The sequence below is a fragment of the Apostichopus japonicus genome, chromosome 9 (assembly GCF_037975245.1).
Source record: "Apostichopus japonicus isolate 1M-3 chromosome 9, ASM3797524v1, whole genome shotgun sequence".
NCBI lineage: Eukaryota > Metazoa > Echinodermata > Holothuroidea > Aspidochirotida > Stichopodidae > Apostichopus > Apostichopus japonicus.
In genome coordinates this window covers 36,016,691-36,032,261 of record NC_092569.1, presented here as the reverse complement: position 1 = coordinate 36,032,261, position 15,571 = coordinate 36,016,691, and the positions used below count along the sequence as shown (strand labels likewise).

Below are 15,571 nucleotides of genomic sequence, written 5' to 3'. Positions count from 1 at the left end.
TAGGCATTAGCAAAAAGAATGGCAGGCAATGATATAGCTGTCAATTTTAGTTATACCTCAAAATCCGTGGAAATTTCAAGATAAACGTTACGATATGGAGACAATAAATACCCCGACATTTGGACATAAAAATGTAAACAACTTGAAATTGCGAAATAAATTTCCGACTTAAAAGCCAAATTTACGACATAGAAATTGGGAAATTACCTATGATATCGTAATTTTAATCTCCCATTTGGTCCACTATATTACAAACGTCCTAGAAAAGGCAAATGTTAGAAGGGTCCACAAGTCCCACTGATGATCTTAACTCTCCGCCCCCACCCAACCCCTCTCTACTGTTCAGAAGATTCTGAACCCGTTGCATGAATAGATGAGAAATTAACAAAGCCTACCTGCACTTATCGAAATGGAAACCGGTGTTTGCGTGGTTACGATCAACATTTTCAGTTTATTCCAGTTTCTACTTTTACTAATTAAATTAGTCTCAGGAGGACGAAGGTTTTTTACATTTCCTTTGTGTAAAGTTACTGAATAAATTGGAAGTTATCACATCAAAGAAGGGGACACTAGGCCACGGGAGGGTTCCCGCAGAAGGCAAAATATTGGACGGATGCGAATGAAGTAGTTTATAATTAAAGGGGTGCTGTTCTGGGTACCGTCTGATACCGTCTCCTATACGTATCCTAAAGGGATTTGTGGGTCCTAACCCAGAACGAAACAAAGAACTTCTATATGCCGGGAGGGTGGGCAGCCGTGAAGGCAAAATATTGGACGGAAGAGTGTGTTCTGTCATTAAAAAATTTGAAATGCTATAGAGAATGTGTTACCAAACTTTGGACTGGGCGGAAACATTCGGGGAACCTTTGTGACTGCTTGCATGTTAACGAACAACACACACACACACACACACACACACACAAAGGTCCTAAACTCTACATCACGATCGAGGGGTTACACTGAGAGGGCTGGGTGGGGATTAGAGTGGGCACTGGGGCGCCCTCACTTATCGTCAGTCGGAGGTGAAGCAATTAGTCCGGTAATTGCTTACATTCAGTCGGGAAAGAATTGTATCAGATAAAAGATGGAAGCAACCGTCGGGTTATAAACGAGACATCAGGCACCATTTACATGTTAATTTGAATTTAATGAAAGGAACCTAGTAGTGTTCCTAACAAGATATACCAATGAAGGAAATAAATGGACGGAGAATCTTTCCGGCATATCCTAAATTCCTTGCAGTGACAATGTACCTCATAGTGCATATAAGATGTTTCTACTATGAGGCAAAAATGACAGGATGGCTTCAATTTCGGTAGATTTCAAGCATCTAGCCCCTTCGTCGCTGCATTAAATCTATGTTTTTGACAATATGCTTACTTTACAGCGCGTCCATATACACTTAACGATGAAGCCAAGTTGTGGGTATACGGGCGGTCAGTCGCTAGACTCTGAGATATGAATTGAGCACTCAAAGGGTCACCAGTAATGGTCCTAAATTTAAACATGCGAAAAGTCTGGTAACGCCACATGTTGGCTCCATAAAAAATATAGAAAAATAAAACAAAATGGGAGATAAACTGGAGATAAAAGGTTGGCAAGTCAAAAATAGATCACATTCAATCAACCATAACTCGAGTTAGGGGCATGATATGGAGACGGGTTTTCAACTAGCAGTGTGGAATATTTTTCTCTTCAATATAAGCTTCATATTGCCGGTCATCAGAAATTCCTTGTAACTACAACTCTCCATTCCTAAGTTATGCAAATCCGGGTCTCATTGTCTTCAATTGGAAGATGTTAATCTATACAATGAATTAAGTATGAACAGAAAATTAATGTTACTAATCTCCATTATCCACATTATCCCTTGCAAAAATATACACAGGGGACGTTCTACTCAATGAGATTTGCGAAGGCAGTCTTTCTTTTGTTCATGGAAACATTTATCCTTCGGATATATCCTTACAAACATGACTATCTGTGTTTAACAAGTTATCCAACTCTAAGCAACACACACTAAAACGGTTGTGACGGACATACATGCGTAGTACGTATATTCATTAGTGCTGCTCTGTAGCGTTATGAGTTCTCATATGCTTATCTAAGGAACGGCTTCGCTTAAATTCAGTAGAACACACCGTGCAAACATATATATTTGTATTCTTGTGCGTCTTCTCGTGGCTTTTTCGCTGTGATTCTTGAATGAACTTTTTGTCACAAAAGTGGCACTTGAAAGGTTTTTCTCCTGTGTGTATTTTCTCATGTCTCTCTATCCTCTCTCTGCTACAGAATGTTTTATCACAATAGTTACACTCCAAGAGGCCTTGACCTGTATGTACCTTCTCGTGACATCTTTGATGGTAGGCACGTGTGAAGCTTTTCTCGCAGTAGGTGCACTTGAAAGGCCGTTCACCAGAATGCCCCTTTTCGTGCCTCTTTAACTGATGAGGGCGTTTGAACGAGATGCCACAAATTCCACAAAGGTATGCTCTCTCGCTCTGATGGACAGTTTCGTGGGCTCTGAGACTGCTCGTGGAAATAAACGACTTGGTACAAGTCTTGCAACTATACGGCTTTATCCCGTTGTGGATGTTTTCGTGCAATTGTAAATGGTGATTCAAGCGAAATGTCTTCCCACAGAAGCGACAAACAAACGGTTTCTCTCCCGTATGTAAAGTCATGTGGGTTTTCAGATTTTTCTTGGATATACACATCTTGTTACATACATTACATGTATAAAGGGAAATCCCCTCATGGATCAGTTCGTGTGCTCGGAGCCGTTCGGGTACGGTGTACGCCTTGGGACATTTCCGACATCGAAATGGTTTATCTCTCACATGTATCTTCTCATGATTGGTCTTCTGTGCTAGAAAAGCAAAGTCCTCCCCGCAAACTCTACACTTGTAAATATCTGGATTGCCTTTAGAATCTTCTCTGTGGTCTTCCATGGCTGCTCTGACAATTTCGCTGTTAACATCATCATCATCATCTGACTGTACCTCCCATCCATCATCCGAGCCTCCATCCTCCTCCTCTCCCGCCTCCTGCTCCTCTTCCCCGTGATGTAGCACTGGAATGTTATCTGTGATATCATTACTATGTGCTACTTCAATAAACTCGCTAGACACTCCTGTACCCATCCAATCTGATCCCTTCGTTCCCTCGTCTTTAGTATCGTAAACCTCAAGTTTATGGTCATGGTCTTCAGTATGCCCATCTTCTTTGATAAAAATCTCCTTTCGTCCATTCACTCTGGAGGTGACCGTTTCAATGTTCACAAAGTTTTGGCATTTTCTTTTGTCCATATTGTCTATCTCAGATAATGACATCTCTAGAAAGGAGAAAGAGAAATATACTGCACTTTTATGCATTGAAATAAGTTAATACATTCCATGTTTGCCACAATGTTAATGGACAGCTTTTAACATAGTCAATTGGATCATGGAAAGACAACAAAGCTGGTTAAGTTGGTTGAATGGATATTAAACACTATTTAATTTTATTTTGCAAAATCCTGATACATTGCAAAACAGAGCGAATGAAGGATTGGTAACCACGGTAACATTAGGTTAGACAGTTACCAGGGTTGCAGTACTCTATACAGGCGCGTATCCAGGATTTTCTAACCCGGGGGGCGCGAATTACTATCTAAGCGGAGCGCCACCATCGGTTGGCGCGGAGCGTACAAGAAAATTTCTGGTTTTGATACCCCCCAGATCACCGGAAATGACACTTCTCGGGCTTGAAAATGACCAACCAGATGTACACTTTTGCCTGAGAACCAAGTATTTCTCAATTTTTTTCCATCCATAACCTTTTTGAAGATTGTCACCAGTCACACATCATGTTCGACCTCATTGCATGTCCTATGGATCATTGCTTTTGTAGGCGATTCTACGTCACGGCCCACAATATCCGAAAGCCCCACTTTTCAAGGTTTTAAGCCCATTATTTGTTGAGAATTTGAAAATTCACATTTCTCGTGAATAAAAATCACTTCAAAACATACCCATAATGTTGCACAAATTCAATCTATGGACAACCAATAGGGAAAAACCTCCTGGAACCCCTAATAGACAGGTACAAATTGCACGAGTAGAGGAAAGTATGATGAAGAATGTTGGTGAGGAAATTTTGGAAAATTCAGACACAGTTAATTTATTGGTGTAGAAATATTAAAACCTCTTAGTATGGCTATTATAAAACTTCGTTGAAGGAAATGAAAAATAGCAGATATTTCCGATATCAGGTATATCGAAACCGAACACTACACACATAGGCGTAGGTCCCGTTGGAGGCGTGGCTGCAACCCCCACCCCCCGCCCCGCAACCAATTTTTTCCCCATTTTTTTCGGGCACCTACTGAGAGAAAAATAAATAGCAATGAAAAGCTTAAAAATGATCTCCTTGGTAATTAAAATAAAGTTCTAAGATTGGTCGACATTACTACTGTAAAAGAGAGTTTGACATAAATGGATCTGTATGGTTTTTCTCCATCTACATAAGACATTTGGTTGTTTACATTAGCATCCTGCGATATACTGTGCTACTTTCACGGACCGTGCGGTACACGATGCCATGCAATGTAATGACCGATGCTTGCTTATATGATATTGGCATCGATATGTTGAACGCGCGCTTGGCGCGCGAAAAATTTTGGCTTTTTTTTCGGGCAAGTCGTTACAGCCCCAAATCTAATTGGGCTACGCCTTCGACTACACACATAGACAGTTTTTGAGGCTGTTCATCGTGGAACAGTCATTTCAATGCTCACTGATATGATGTTATATCTGCTCTTTGCTTTACAAATTCGAACAGGCGTGTAGCGAGTAATTGCCAAGGGAGGGGCGAAGCCTGTATGCAAACTATCTAAGCGAAGCGCCACCATGAGTTGGCGCGAAGCGTACATGAAAAATTTTGGCCGAAAATGCCTTCCAGATCGCTGGAAATGACACTTCCCAGGCCTTGTAAGTTGCACCTAAGCATTGTCTATTTTGAAATTACTAGCGATGTCATAAAGAGAAATTGCTCGGGGGGGGGGGGCGGTCGCCCCCTTCCCGAAATGCGTCATGTTCCCGACGACCCCGTCGAGTTCAAGACCAGCCACAGTTGGTTCCATATAGCACAATTGTACAATTGTTTAAGGCGTCCATACACACACGCGTTATGATAGACCATATATAGTATTTATATAGATACATTAGTGAGAGAGGGAAAAAAACGTCAAAATGGAGTTGTTGGTGTAAGGGGTAGGGTGAGGCGCACACCCCCTCCGTAATCCTTGATCTGTCACTGGCTACCCTGTGTATATAATAGGGATCAGCGCTTTAACTATGACTGTTCCTCTTTCTCTTCCCGAAGTCTTGGCTATCTTCTACTCCCTCCCTTTCTCCCTTTTCTCTCCTTTTTCTTCTTCTTTTCCCTTCCTTTCTCTCCTCCTTTTCTTTTTCCCCCTCCTTTTCCCTTTTTTCTTCTCTTTTTTTCTCTCCTCTTTTTCTTACCCGGGGGGCGCGCGCCCCCAACGCCCCCCCCTGGATACGCACCTGCTATACTAATCATAGGTCATGTGACTTTGATTCGAGAGGAAAATCAAAAAAAAAAAAACTGGTAGAAAATTCGTTGTGACATAATAAGTCATCTGTGCATGACACAAGACATATTTGATGGTACAATTTTTTTTAAAAGTTTCTCAACAAAAGGGCACTTTGTTAGTTAAGTCACAAGAGGTCACACTTTCATGACCCCCCCCCCCACCCTACGGTGAGGCCAGTATTTTTCTTTTTGCTTTTAGAATGGTGTCTGCTCACCTTGCCTTTCTAACATTTGTGTCGATAAATAATCTTCGTCATCCAGGACTTCAACTTTGACCTCAACTTCCATTCTTGGGCCCTGGTCTGTAACAAATCTGAAAAGCAATCCCACATATTTCAATCAATGATATACGTATAAATGATAAACAGAGAGAATTCATCAGTTTTAATCAGTGTACTGTACTACGAATCGATTACTCGCATTATGGCGGTCTGGTGTACCACACTTCAAAAAGGAACTTATGACAGGTGAAGGGAGATGCTTCTCTGGGTGTTCCTATTTATGGTTGGTATCGCCACCATGAAGCACATACTGGCATCTCCAAAATTTTCTTGAAACACCATGCACATACATGTCCATCTATACACTTTTTGCTAGTTAACTGGTTGTATGATTACAACTTACATGTCGGGTGGCTTCCAATTCAACACTTTAACTCAAATTTGGAATCTTTTCCAAGTTAGAAAGAATGAGACGGGAAACCGTAGATTGCATTTGGAAGAAAAACCCACTTTACTATGATCCGGCCGGTATCGAACCTGTAATGTCTTGATTGCTAAGCCTCATTGCTTCAAAAGCCACCGCTTTTATCCCGACTCGACCACAGCACTTTGGTAGAAGTTGAGCAATGGAAAGCCCACTTTAAAGGGATGTTCATAGTGCAGGGGCGTCGGAGCCGGTACGGCAGGTCCGACGAATGCCGGACCAATATTCACGGCGCAAAAAAAAAAGTAGGACTAAGAAAAAAAATGGCAAAAAATAAAGAACCAAAATGAAACAAGCAAGTAGGCTAAATGTGACTACTCTGGCATGGCAGGGGTCTTGTTTTCAAGCTCGGGAAGTGCCATTTCCTGCAATCTGGGAGGCATTTTTTTTCAAAACTATCTCCATTACGCTACGCGCCAACCATGGTGGCGCGTAGCGTAGTTTGACCTACCAAACGCCCCCCGATAATTATGATAGATGGCCACATTCTCATCTGCCGTACCAATCCCAAATAGCTTCCGACGCCCCTGTAGTGTATTGTAAAAGGAAGAATGTAACAGTAGTGTGAATGATGGCATCATGAAAATTGGGTTTTATAAGAGACTGGTTTTCTTTACAATACTTAGATGGGGTTTTCAATAAACAGTGTTGAATATCCCTTTAATGGTTTTCACGCGAACTTCGGGCAGATGTATTCAATTTCGATCGTGATTGTCTAGCAGATTGCTTGGATGGCGTATTCTACATATCTAGTTATGATAACATCAAACAACCTTCGCTAAACCAGTACCTACAGTACTGTATGTATTTACACTATTCACAAAGATTCATTGTAAGCGTCATGACTTGCTCTCCAAATTCCAGTAGGCTGCAGTAGAGTAACAATAAGCAACTGGATTTCATGAAACAACTGGAATATCTCCATTTTCTTTACACAAGTCACAGGTTATTATGAAACAATACTTTGTTAAACATGTTCAGAATAAGAACAGAATGCTTTCAAGTCGGTGCCGCTTACGAACTTAACGTTGTGTGCTACAATTTACTGTACGAACCATCGACTTAGGCCTAGGCCCTATCCGGTTTAATGTCAGTACAACAGAGGGTATCCAGTCAAAACGTCCCTTTACCAAAACGTCCCCGCTTTTTTAAGACCAAAACGTCCCCGCTTTTTACCAAAACCTCCCCGCAGTCAAATCGTCCCCGTGTGTCAAATCGTCCCCGTGAGTCAAAAAATCCCCGCTTTTATAATCAGTTGGAATGCAAGTGTGGATGTTTTGTGGAAAATTTTCCCTATATATAGATATATATATATATTGTATAGTAAACGCATCCAAATTCGTTTTTAATTCCTCTTGTATAATTCTTTTTATATATAATTAAACGTTGTAGTCCTTCACGATTTATTTAGCGCCTGTAATCCAACTTGCATGCCGAAATACTTAGCCAAATTGTAACTTAAAATTAATATATATTCACAACTCTGAATGAATGTGATAGACGGGGACGTTTTGACCAAAAGCGGGGACGTTTTGGTACGGGGACGTTTTGTTAAAGGGACGTTTTGACTGGTAAGCCAACAGAGAAGTACTAGTACTACTACTGCTACCTAGGTCTTTTGTGCTGGCGGGCGTGTCATTCCGCCATCGGTACATTCCGCCATAGAAAATGTGCTCTTTCCGCCATAGAAAAAGAGCCATTCCGCCATGTTACTCCGATGGCACTTAAAGCACTTTGGTATGACAGAAAGAGCACATATTGTGGGTACACTGTAGGCCTATATGCACTGTATATTGCTTCGCTTCACACTACTTAGGCCCGCAAAATCGTTCATTTAGATCAACAATCAGAATTGTTTTTTTGAATAAACAATCAACCTAAACTCATTCAATTTATTTAACCAACTAAATTATATATTTGAAGACAGTGTATCGACTCTTATACCCCTCTATAGTACTTTAAAGAGTGGAATGCATCTGAAATTCAATTGTGTGACATCAGATGGTACCCTTTGTTTAAAACTTGTGATATAAAAAGTACAATTAGAAAGGTTTAGAAAGAATAACCTGGGTATAAAGTGACATAGTACATTACAAATTTTTCATGGACAAATGGTTATCATCCAAGGGTGCTCTCTATTTTACATAAAATTCCAAAGAAATTCTTTGGATTAATGAAATTAAATAATTAATATTAACATTTATACCTTCACTGAGGAGCTGATGTCATCATCTCTGAAGCATTAAGGAGTTTAATTAAGTGTCTTTTAAATAAAAGCAATACAGCTATACAGAAATTAAAATTTTCATGAGGTGCAGAGGTGGTGACTTATACTTAACAATTTTCAAGAGGGATTTGGTAGCAGATACTCAGTCCCTTCAATAGATAGATTGTTAAATAAAAATTATCTCTCAATTTTCAGATAAAAATGGTGAACCACGGACAAAAACCAGGTGTGAGAAGAAGATACCTACTAGAAAACTTAGCAAAAGCTCTCAAAATGGTACAAGAGGAAGGAGCATCAATATCAAAAGCTGCAATGTTTTATAAGGTTCCTCGGACTACATTGACTGACAAGGTTCGTGAAAGAAGTTGCATGGATTGTGCCATTGGAGCTAAAACAGTACTGACTAAAAATGAAGAAGAAAAACTGGTGGATTGGATTATAGAAAGGGCCAGGTCTGGAAACCCTTGTACGACCACAGATCTGAGAAATAAAGCGCAGGCCCTTATAAATGTTGCTACTAGATTTAATCCATTTCCTAATAATTTACCTGGAAAGAGTTGGGTGTTTGGGATCGTTAGCAGACATAGCCTAAAGATTGAAATGGTTCAAGGTAAGACAGTCCATTCTGATTTAAGTAATGTAAGTTACTTTAAGTTTGAATACATTAATTTTAGTTTAGCACTGTAAATGGTTAATTTCAGACCACAAGTTGGCATTGTCAATTAAATACCTTAGAATTAAACCTGGTAGCTTCATGGACTGTTACAGTCCTCATGAGACATACTGTAAAGCAATTTGAGTCTCAACAGTGTGTACAGTATATGTTCTTGCATGGTTAAAGGTATAAAAGTAGATTTGACATATAACTGTCTAAGCAGTGTACTGCAAGTGACCTGGATATGTGTCACTGAACATGATGAACTGTACATCAACTTTTCACATTGTTATGTACCTTAAACATTCAAGACAAAGTAAACAACCAGAGAGCTAATTGGTCGAGTGATTTCTTTGCCATATTGCAAATGAACGTTAACACTGCATAAATATTTCTTATAGTGTGTTGTTGACCAAACAGTCATTGACTGGCAGTGATCAGCATTGGGTGTTCTCGCAGTAATGCATTTTACCCTTTGGAATTGTCAGGATTATAAAATGTTGAGACTTTGATGATCTGTACACTCCAAATGACTTTTCACCTCCACCAACCAAAGGTATTCTACTACATGTACAGTATACTGTCTCCAGCATGAACTTGATTTTGTGTGCAATTATCTTCTTCAGACCTTGACCTCTGTTAACCTCAAATGATCTTTAATCACAATTTCAATCGGTTTCTTTGTTGGCACTATTTTGGATACAGAACGTATTGAAGTTCGTCCAAATTCACTTGGATAGTTATTGTGTTTGAAGATTTCTGAATTTTGACCTCTCTTGACGTTTGGCTCTTTGGGATTTTGCTCTCCACAAAAAGGAATCATCTATAATCTTTGAGAGTTATAGTACAGTATTTATCATGTTTTCAGACTTTTACCTCAAATGACCTTTGACAGCCACTGGTTTCAATAGTGTCCTTGTATGTATTAAGGGGGATCTAGTGATCTACATTGAATGTCAAATACAAACTTCAACTGACATGTTAATTATGAGTTTAAAAAACAAGGGTGTCACATACAGTGCAAACACACACACACCATCACTGTTGCACAGACTCTTTCTGCTTGTAGCAAATAATGAAAAGTCAGATTGATTGCATATGAAGGCAGATTTTTGTTATTAAATTGGATCATTATTTTGTTTTTAAATTCCATGGTGTGTTTGTCATGGCCACATGAGTATGTTAACTTCAAATGGTCTCAATTCTGTCTCTTTCTGTATTTAAGGAAATGTTGGAAGACCTTCAGTGTTGTATCCAAAGGGTGAGGTACCTTGCAGTTACACCAGTTCAAAACCAAGACCCAAGAGCGATGTTGAGAATTCCAAAGAGATTCAGAGGAAGAAACAAAATGGAAATTTCGATTTAGAACTTGAAAAAAAGAGAAAAAAATTACGAAAGAAGAAGAGGTTGCAGAGGAAAATGCTAGCAACTTAGATGAGATTAATGATGAGAATTCCAAAGCTGATGAGAGGTCTGTTTCTTGTGATGAGACAGATTTTGTGCTGTGAGCATCGTACCACTGATTTTGAAACTTAGTAAGAGTGTTAAGAAAATCCAATGATTAATAGTTGGACAAAGGAGAATAAAAGAATTTGTTATTACAGTTTATATACAAGTTTTCTATCTTCCCTAACAGTAAAGTTAGAAAGGATATATTGCTTTTCAGTTAGCTAAACAACAGATGAATATTAAGCAAGTTGCTGCAGATGGAGAAATAATAACATTTCTAGATATCGATTCATGTCTATACATACCTGAGAGCTGGTTAAGCCTTGTTACGTTCAAGTCTCGACAGTCGACATGAACAAGGTTTGTCATCGCCCCTTGAAACTGCATAAATTTAACTTTCCCAAGAATCCACTATAAAATATCATTTTGCAATCATGTGATATGAACAATGCTTGAAGGTGATTTGTTTAGCCTGTAATTTATGCTCAAAAAGAACTATAAAGTTACCTACCTGTTAGGCTGTATTCACTTATAGCTGAATTAAATGTTAAAAGAAAGTAACATTTTAAGATAAACTTAACCTTCCCAAATTTTAAACTTTACGAACATGGTTGTGAAGTCCCTGATTTACTTTGCATCCATTTGTAACATCGCTTATATTGTAGCTCACTCATGAAAGAGAATACTGTATATTGCATTGATTCACATCACCAAAACTGCATATTAAGACCAATAAAGATTATTTTAAATTTATCAAATATAAATGATGTACAGTAAGAGAAATCAATCACTGAGGGTATGTTAGTTTCTTACTAGCATTTGGTCAATAGAAATCCTAATGCTGAGGAAGTCTAATGACTTCCCAGCATTATCTAGGAGACAGAGAGATAAAATAAATAACACTGTACAACAAAGTGCAGGAAGTCGGAGAGCTATATTTGATACTTGAGTCAATTTAAATAATTTAATTAGGGCTAAATTTACTATTAAAGGTCTTTCGATAACAGATAGAAATTAACATTTAAATAAAATGTCTTACTGTTGGGGCGTCTCCAATGAAAACTTAGAATAATACAAAAATAGTTCTGTTTGAAATAATAAGTTGAATATGTTTCTTGGTCATGTTTCATTTTGGATGGTCATTTCTGTTGCTGGCTGTGGATTCCTTCTCCACACAATATACAGCAATATTAAATCAATATTCTCCTCTGGCAAAAAAAATAATAATTAAATAGTTACTGTAGGTGACTGTTCCGCTTGGTAGAAACGTAAATAAAACACTTCTGGTTTCCTTCAAATATTATGATAGTTGGCAGGAGAGTTTCTTCAAAGGTGGTACGAATATTGATAATGGTGAAGCTGGCCTCCAGACAAAGATTATTGCTTATTTTATAGGATATTATAGCTAAGAGCTGGACTAATTATTAAAATAGGATTCTGCTATCTACGATTCACAAATAAACTTTCTAAGTTTCGATACAGTAAAAAGTGATAAACTACAAAAAGTGGGTCTGAAACTCTTCACTGTTTGGCAGGTAGGGGTGCTCTGCTAATAAATTTGGCTAACAGGCACAACCTTCACAACAACACAGTAGTACACGGTAGTAACCAATCTGCCCAATCAAGAGATGGCAACACCCTGAATTATCATTAAAAAAACCTTGCCACTGGTCACTGCTATTTCATACTGTACAGTTACATGTTGGTCACTTTGCATATTCAGTAGCCAGTGAACTTGTTGCCAGGGCTGGTGATTAATTTAATGAACACAAAAGAAAAAAAAGGGGAAGGCTTGTTTTATTACCAGAGTAAACATTAAAGAAATGGTTGCCCTATGTACCAAACCTGCTACGGGAGATAATCTTTATAAAAAACTGTCTACAGTATTTATAATTGTACACAATTTTCAAAATAACAAAACAATACAACCCTAAATAACCTAAACAACCGTTATTCGTATATTTTCTTTACTTCTGTCCCCAAAGTACATGCTTCCCAGCGCAATTCCGAAAGTTATCTCTGTATATAAATAAAGAATAATACACAATAAACTCCCAGTCACCATGCGTGACCAATAGCAAACAACTACCCAATCACAGTGAATGCCATTAATTGTGTAATAACCACCAGCCCAGAATACCAATGCGCATTTATCTAGGGGAATGACAGCCATAAATGTGCGCAGCTTTCATATGCTAAAACTATAGGCTACAAGTACTAAGCCTAGCAAGGTAAGTTCCACATATACATGTAGCTTATGCCCTGTCAGTAGGTTCCTAACATCCCTGGAATTTCCCTGGATTTTTTTATGTTGGCTTATAATGTTCTATCGTCAGTGCCATTGATGGTTTGATCCGATTTCACCAAAATGACTACATGAGGTTTTTATATTTATTCTGTTCAATGTTTTAAGTCCATATTATCTGGTAAGGTCAGCAAGGTAAAATTATCCCTAACTTGGTAAATGCATTGAAGTTTGTTGTATACACTAATTCTGATTGGTTGAACAATCCAGCAATCAAAATTTGCAAGCCCCACCCAACATCATCAACAATCAAATCTCTCTGTTTTGTTTACGACTGTTAGGCTAGACTTACTTCCACTTTCATGGCTAGCCTGTGTTAGGTCCCTTCTCTTGAAAAGTATCTTTCTTTCTTACCGACGTAGTTTGCAAATTTGTGTGATTTCCCTACGTTGCCATGAATAAACAGTGTTTTAAGACTTTTCCTCCATGGAATTGGGTCAAAATGGTGGATATGAGTATGTAGGTTAGTGGTTACATTTGTATAATGAACATGCTGCTATATATAGGCAGTCCTCATTTTTACGATAAATCGTTCACGCCATAAGGGCAACTGAAAATGAATTTCTTTGGATTGCAAGAGCTTTTCTCCATTAAAGGCATTGAAGACTCACCCCAAACCGCGTGTCGCGCTCTGAAAAAGTTTACTTTCCATTGCTTGCAAGTGAAGTTTTCTTCTTGTCGCTACAAAATGCAGACAGTAATGAAACGTGATACCTTGTTATCTTTTATCTAGACCTGAGATGTCCTTCGCTGCTATGTACACTGTGTTGTGGGTATTAACCATAGCTTTATGTATTGACTGTACATACACTTGTGTCTAATTACCGACGGTAGCAAGCTGTGTGTGTATTTTCTGGGATCGATGGTGGTGTCTAACACTTCTGTTACACCTCATTCAAAACTAGGTCAGATTACCAGCATGAGTTTCTTTGTGCGCGAGTCTTTACATCCTTTAAGCTCACCTGGTCAGAGTGCATCTAGAATAAGAATCATTGAATCTACTTCGGAACTCAGCAAACACGTTTTGAGAAGTTAAAACCTGACTTTCAAACACAACAACTACAGTGTTTATCACTAGTGTAACTATATGCAGTACTGTATGCACTGTATAACATACACAATAAATCAATAAGTGCTTACAGTAGGTCTATGCAGTCTTCATAATGTATCCACAAGTATTTGATACTGATAAAATTTTACAAATTGCACACAAATACAAAATTGATGATGACATTGCTAATATTACTTGGTGATACAAAAAAAGATGAGAAATAGAATAATGTAGTGAGAAAGACAATGAAACTATGGCATAGAAACCTTGTCACTTACCATATTTTTTTAATCCTAACTTTTTCTTGAAGTTTTCCGTACACAAGATTTGTTATTTACATCAGCTAGCCAATCCTACTCCCCAATTCTAACACTGTACAGTATCAGTAGGCTACAGTAGGTGTATTCTGCATTGTCCTACAGTAGCTTACTTACTACCGATGCCTAGTCTAACTTTTTAGGCTACATTATTTTTAGGCTAGCCTTACTACTCGTAATGTTAGTCTCCTAGTCCTACTTTCCAAGTCCTATATACGGTTTGGCTGTGCATAACGGCACGTATACAATTACAACTGTAGTCTGTAGCCTAACTTTGTTAGTACCGTCTTAAGTTCACATAAGTTGTGAACGATACGAAAAACCAAGGCAAAAAGCTTAAAGTTTCATTCTTTTTTATGTTTACCTTACAAGTTACAGTGTAGATTTTCAGAACTACTGTATAACTTAATCTGTATCACGGAAACCAGGGATTATTTCGCAAAACTGGACTACGGTTTGGTTACTCGACAACAACAATCGGAAGATAGCATCACATTCAATCTCAAATTCAGCACTGCATTCTGTATTTAGTTAAAAAAAGCTCACCAGCACTAGCTCTGCAAGCATGCCACTTGTTACCTGATTACATATGAAGCATTATATATGATTTTACCACCATTTCGGAGAGCCAAACGTTCCATAAATGTCGAAAAAGAAAGTGAAATGTCCAAGTTAATATATATATATGTCCAATTCGATATCAACATGTTACAATTCCATATGAACATGTCGAAACAAAATACCAATATGTCATTACGTCTATCAACATGTAAAATTCAACATCAGCATGTCGAAAACTTGTAACAGCATGCCACTACTACATTGGTCATGTCAACATTGCTTGCTAGATACAATATTGACGTCATGCTATATTTTTGGCACATCGGCGCGCGCCATCGTTTCATTAATGCCCAAAACTGTATATATATGTCGAGATTTATATGAGAATGTCCAAAACTTGTGTCAGCATGTTGAGAGAAGGAAATAAAATATTCAAGCCACAGGGATCACGTTGACGCCTTAGTACAATTTTTGAGCCCTTTTTCTATTTTCACATGATTAATTCCTGTGTGGGCAATTGGGCCTTTGAGGTTGCTGCATGGGCCCCGTTACAGTTAAAAAATGATGTCGTTGGTATTTTTGGATACCGCAATGTCCAATAGGGCCAACACCTCTAAAAGAATTATCCTGCTTTTTGTTAACATAATCAAATAATGTGTGGGCCATGGGCCCTTTATGGCTGTTGCCTGGGGCCCGGTACAGATAA

The 15,571-nt window shown here is 38.4% G+C and overlaps 2 protein-coding genes across 5 annotated transcripts; one reads left to right on the top strand and one right to left on the bottom strand.

Moving 5' to 3' along the window:
* Positions 1 to 1,126: 1,126 nt before the first annotated feature.
* LOC139973159 (uncharacterized) lies at positions 1,127 to 15,301 on the bottom strand. Of its 4 annotated transcripts, XM_071979628.1 has the most exons (4): positions 14,669 to 14,910; positions 6,752 to 6,827; positions 5,811 to 5,908; positions 1,127 to 3,334 (listed from the first exon to the last, which is right to left on the bottom strand). In XM_071979628.1, exons 3-4 carry the CDS (start codon positions 5,881 to 5,883, stop codon positions 2,064 to 2,066), a joined length of 1,344 nt encoding a protein of 447 aa, XP_071835729.1. In that variant the 5' UTR covers positions 5,884 to 5,908; positions 6,752 to 6,827; positions 14,669 to 14,910; the 3' UTR covers positions 1,127 to 2,063. The 4 variants fall into 4 exon arrangements, with proteins under 4 accessions (XP_071835729.1, XP_071835731.1, XP_071835728.1 ...); XM_071979630.1 differs by lacking the exons at positions 6,752 to 6,827; positions 14,669 to 14,910 and adding an exon at positions 14,918 to 15,301; XM_071979627.1 differs by lacking the exon at positions 6,752 to 6,827 and having other exon boundaries at positions 14,669 to 14,909.
* Positions 7,087 to 11,732, top strand: LOC139973163 (uncharacterized). The gene is made up of 3 exons (XM_071979639.1): positions 7,087 to 7,245; positions 8,723 to 9,137; positions 10,408 to 11,732. Exons 2-3 carry the CDS (start codon positions 8,729 to 8,731, stop codon positions 10,614 to 10,616), a joined length of 618 nt encoding a protein of 205 aa, XP_071835740.1. The 5' UTR covers positions 7,087 to 7,245; positions 8,723 to 8,728; the 3' UTR covers positions 10,617 to 11,732.
* Positions 15,302 to 15,571: the final 270 nt, after the last annotated feature.

Excerpts from the sequence above, each read along its gene's own strand:
- LOC139973159 (XM_071979630.1), bottom strand. The coding sequence starts at position 5,883 with ATGGAAGTTGAGGTCAAAGTTGAAGTCCTGGATGACGAAGATTATTTA. Across the intron at positions 3,335-5,810 it reads ACAAATGTTAGAAAGGCAAG|AGATGTCATTATCTGAGATA; the intron begins GTGAGCAGACAC and ends TCTCCTTTCTAG.
- LOC139973163 (XM_071979639.1), top strand. The coding sequence starts at position 8,729 with ATGGTGAACCACGGACAAAAACCAGGTGTGAGAAGAAGATACCTACTA. Across the intron at positions 9,138-10,407 it reads AAAGATTGAAATGGTTCAAG|GAAATGTTGGAAGACCTTCA; the intron begins GTAAGACAGTCC and ends TCTGTATTTAAG.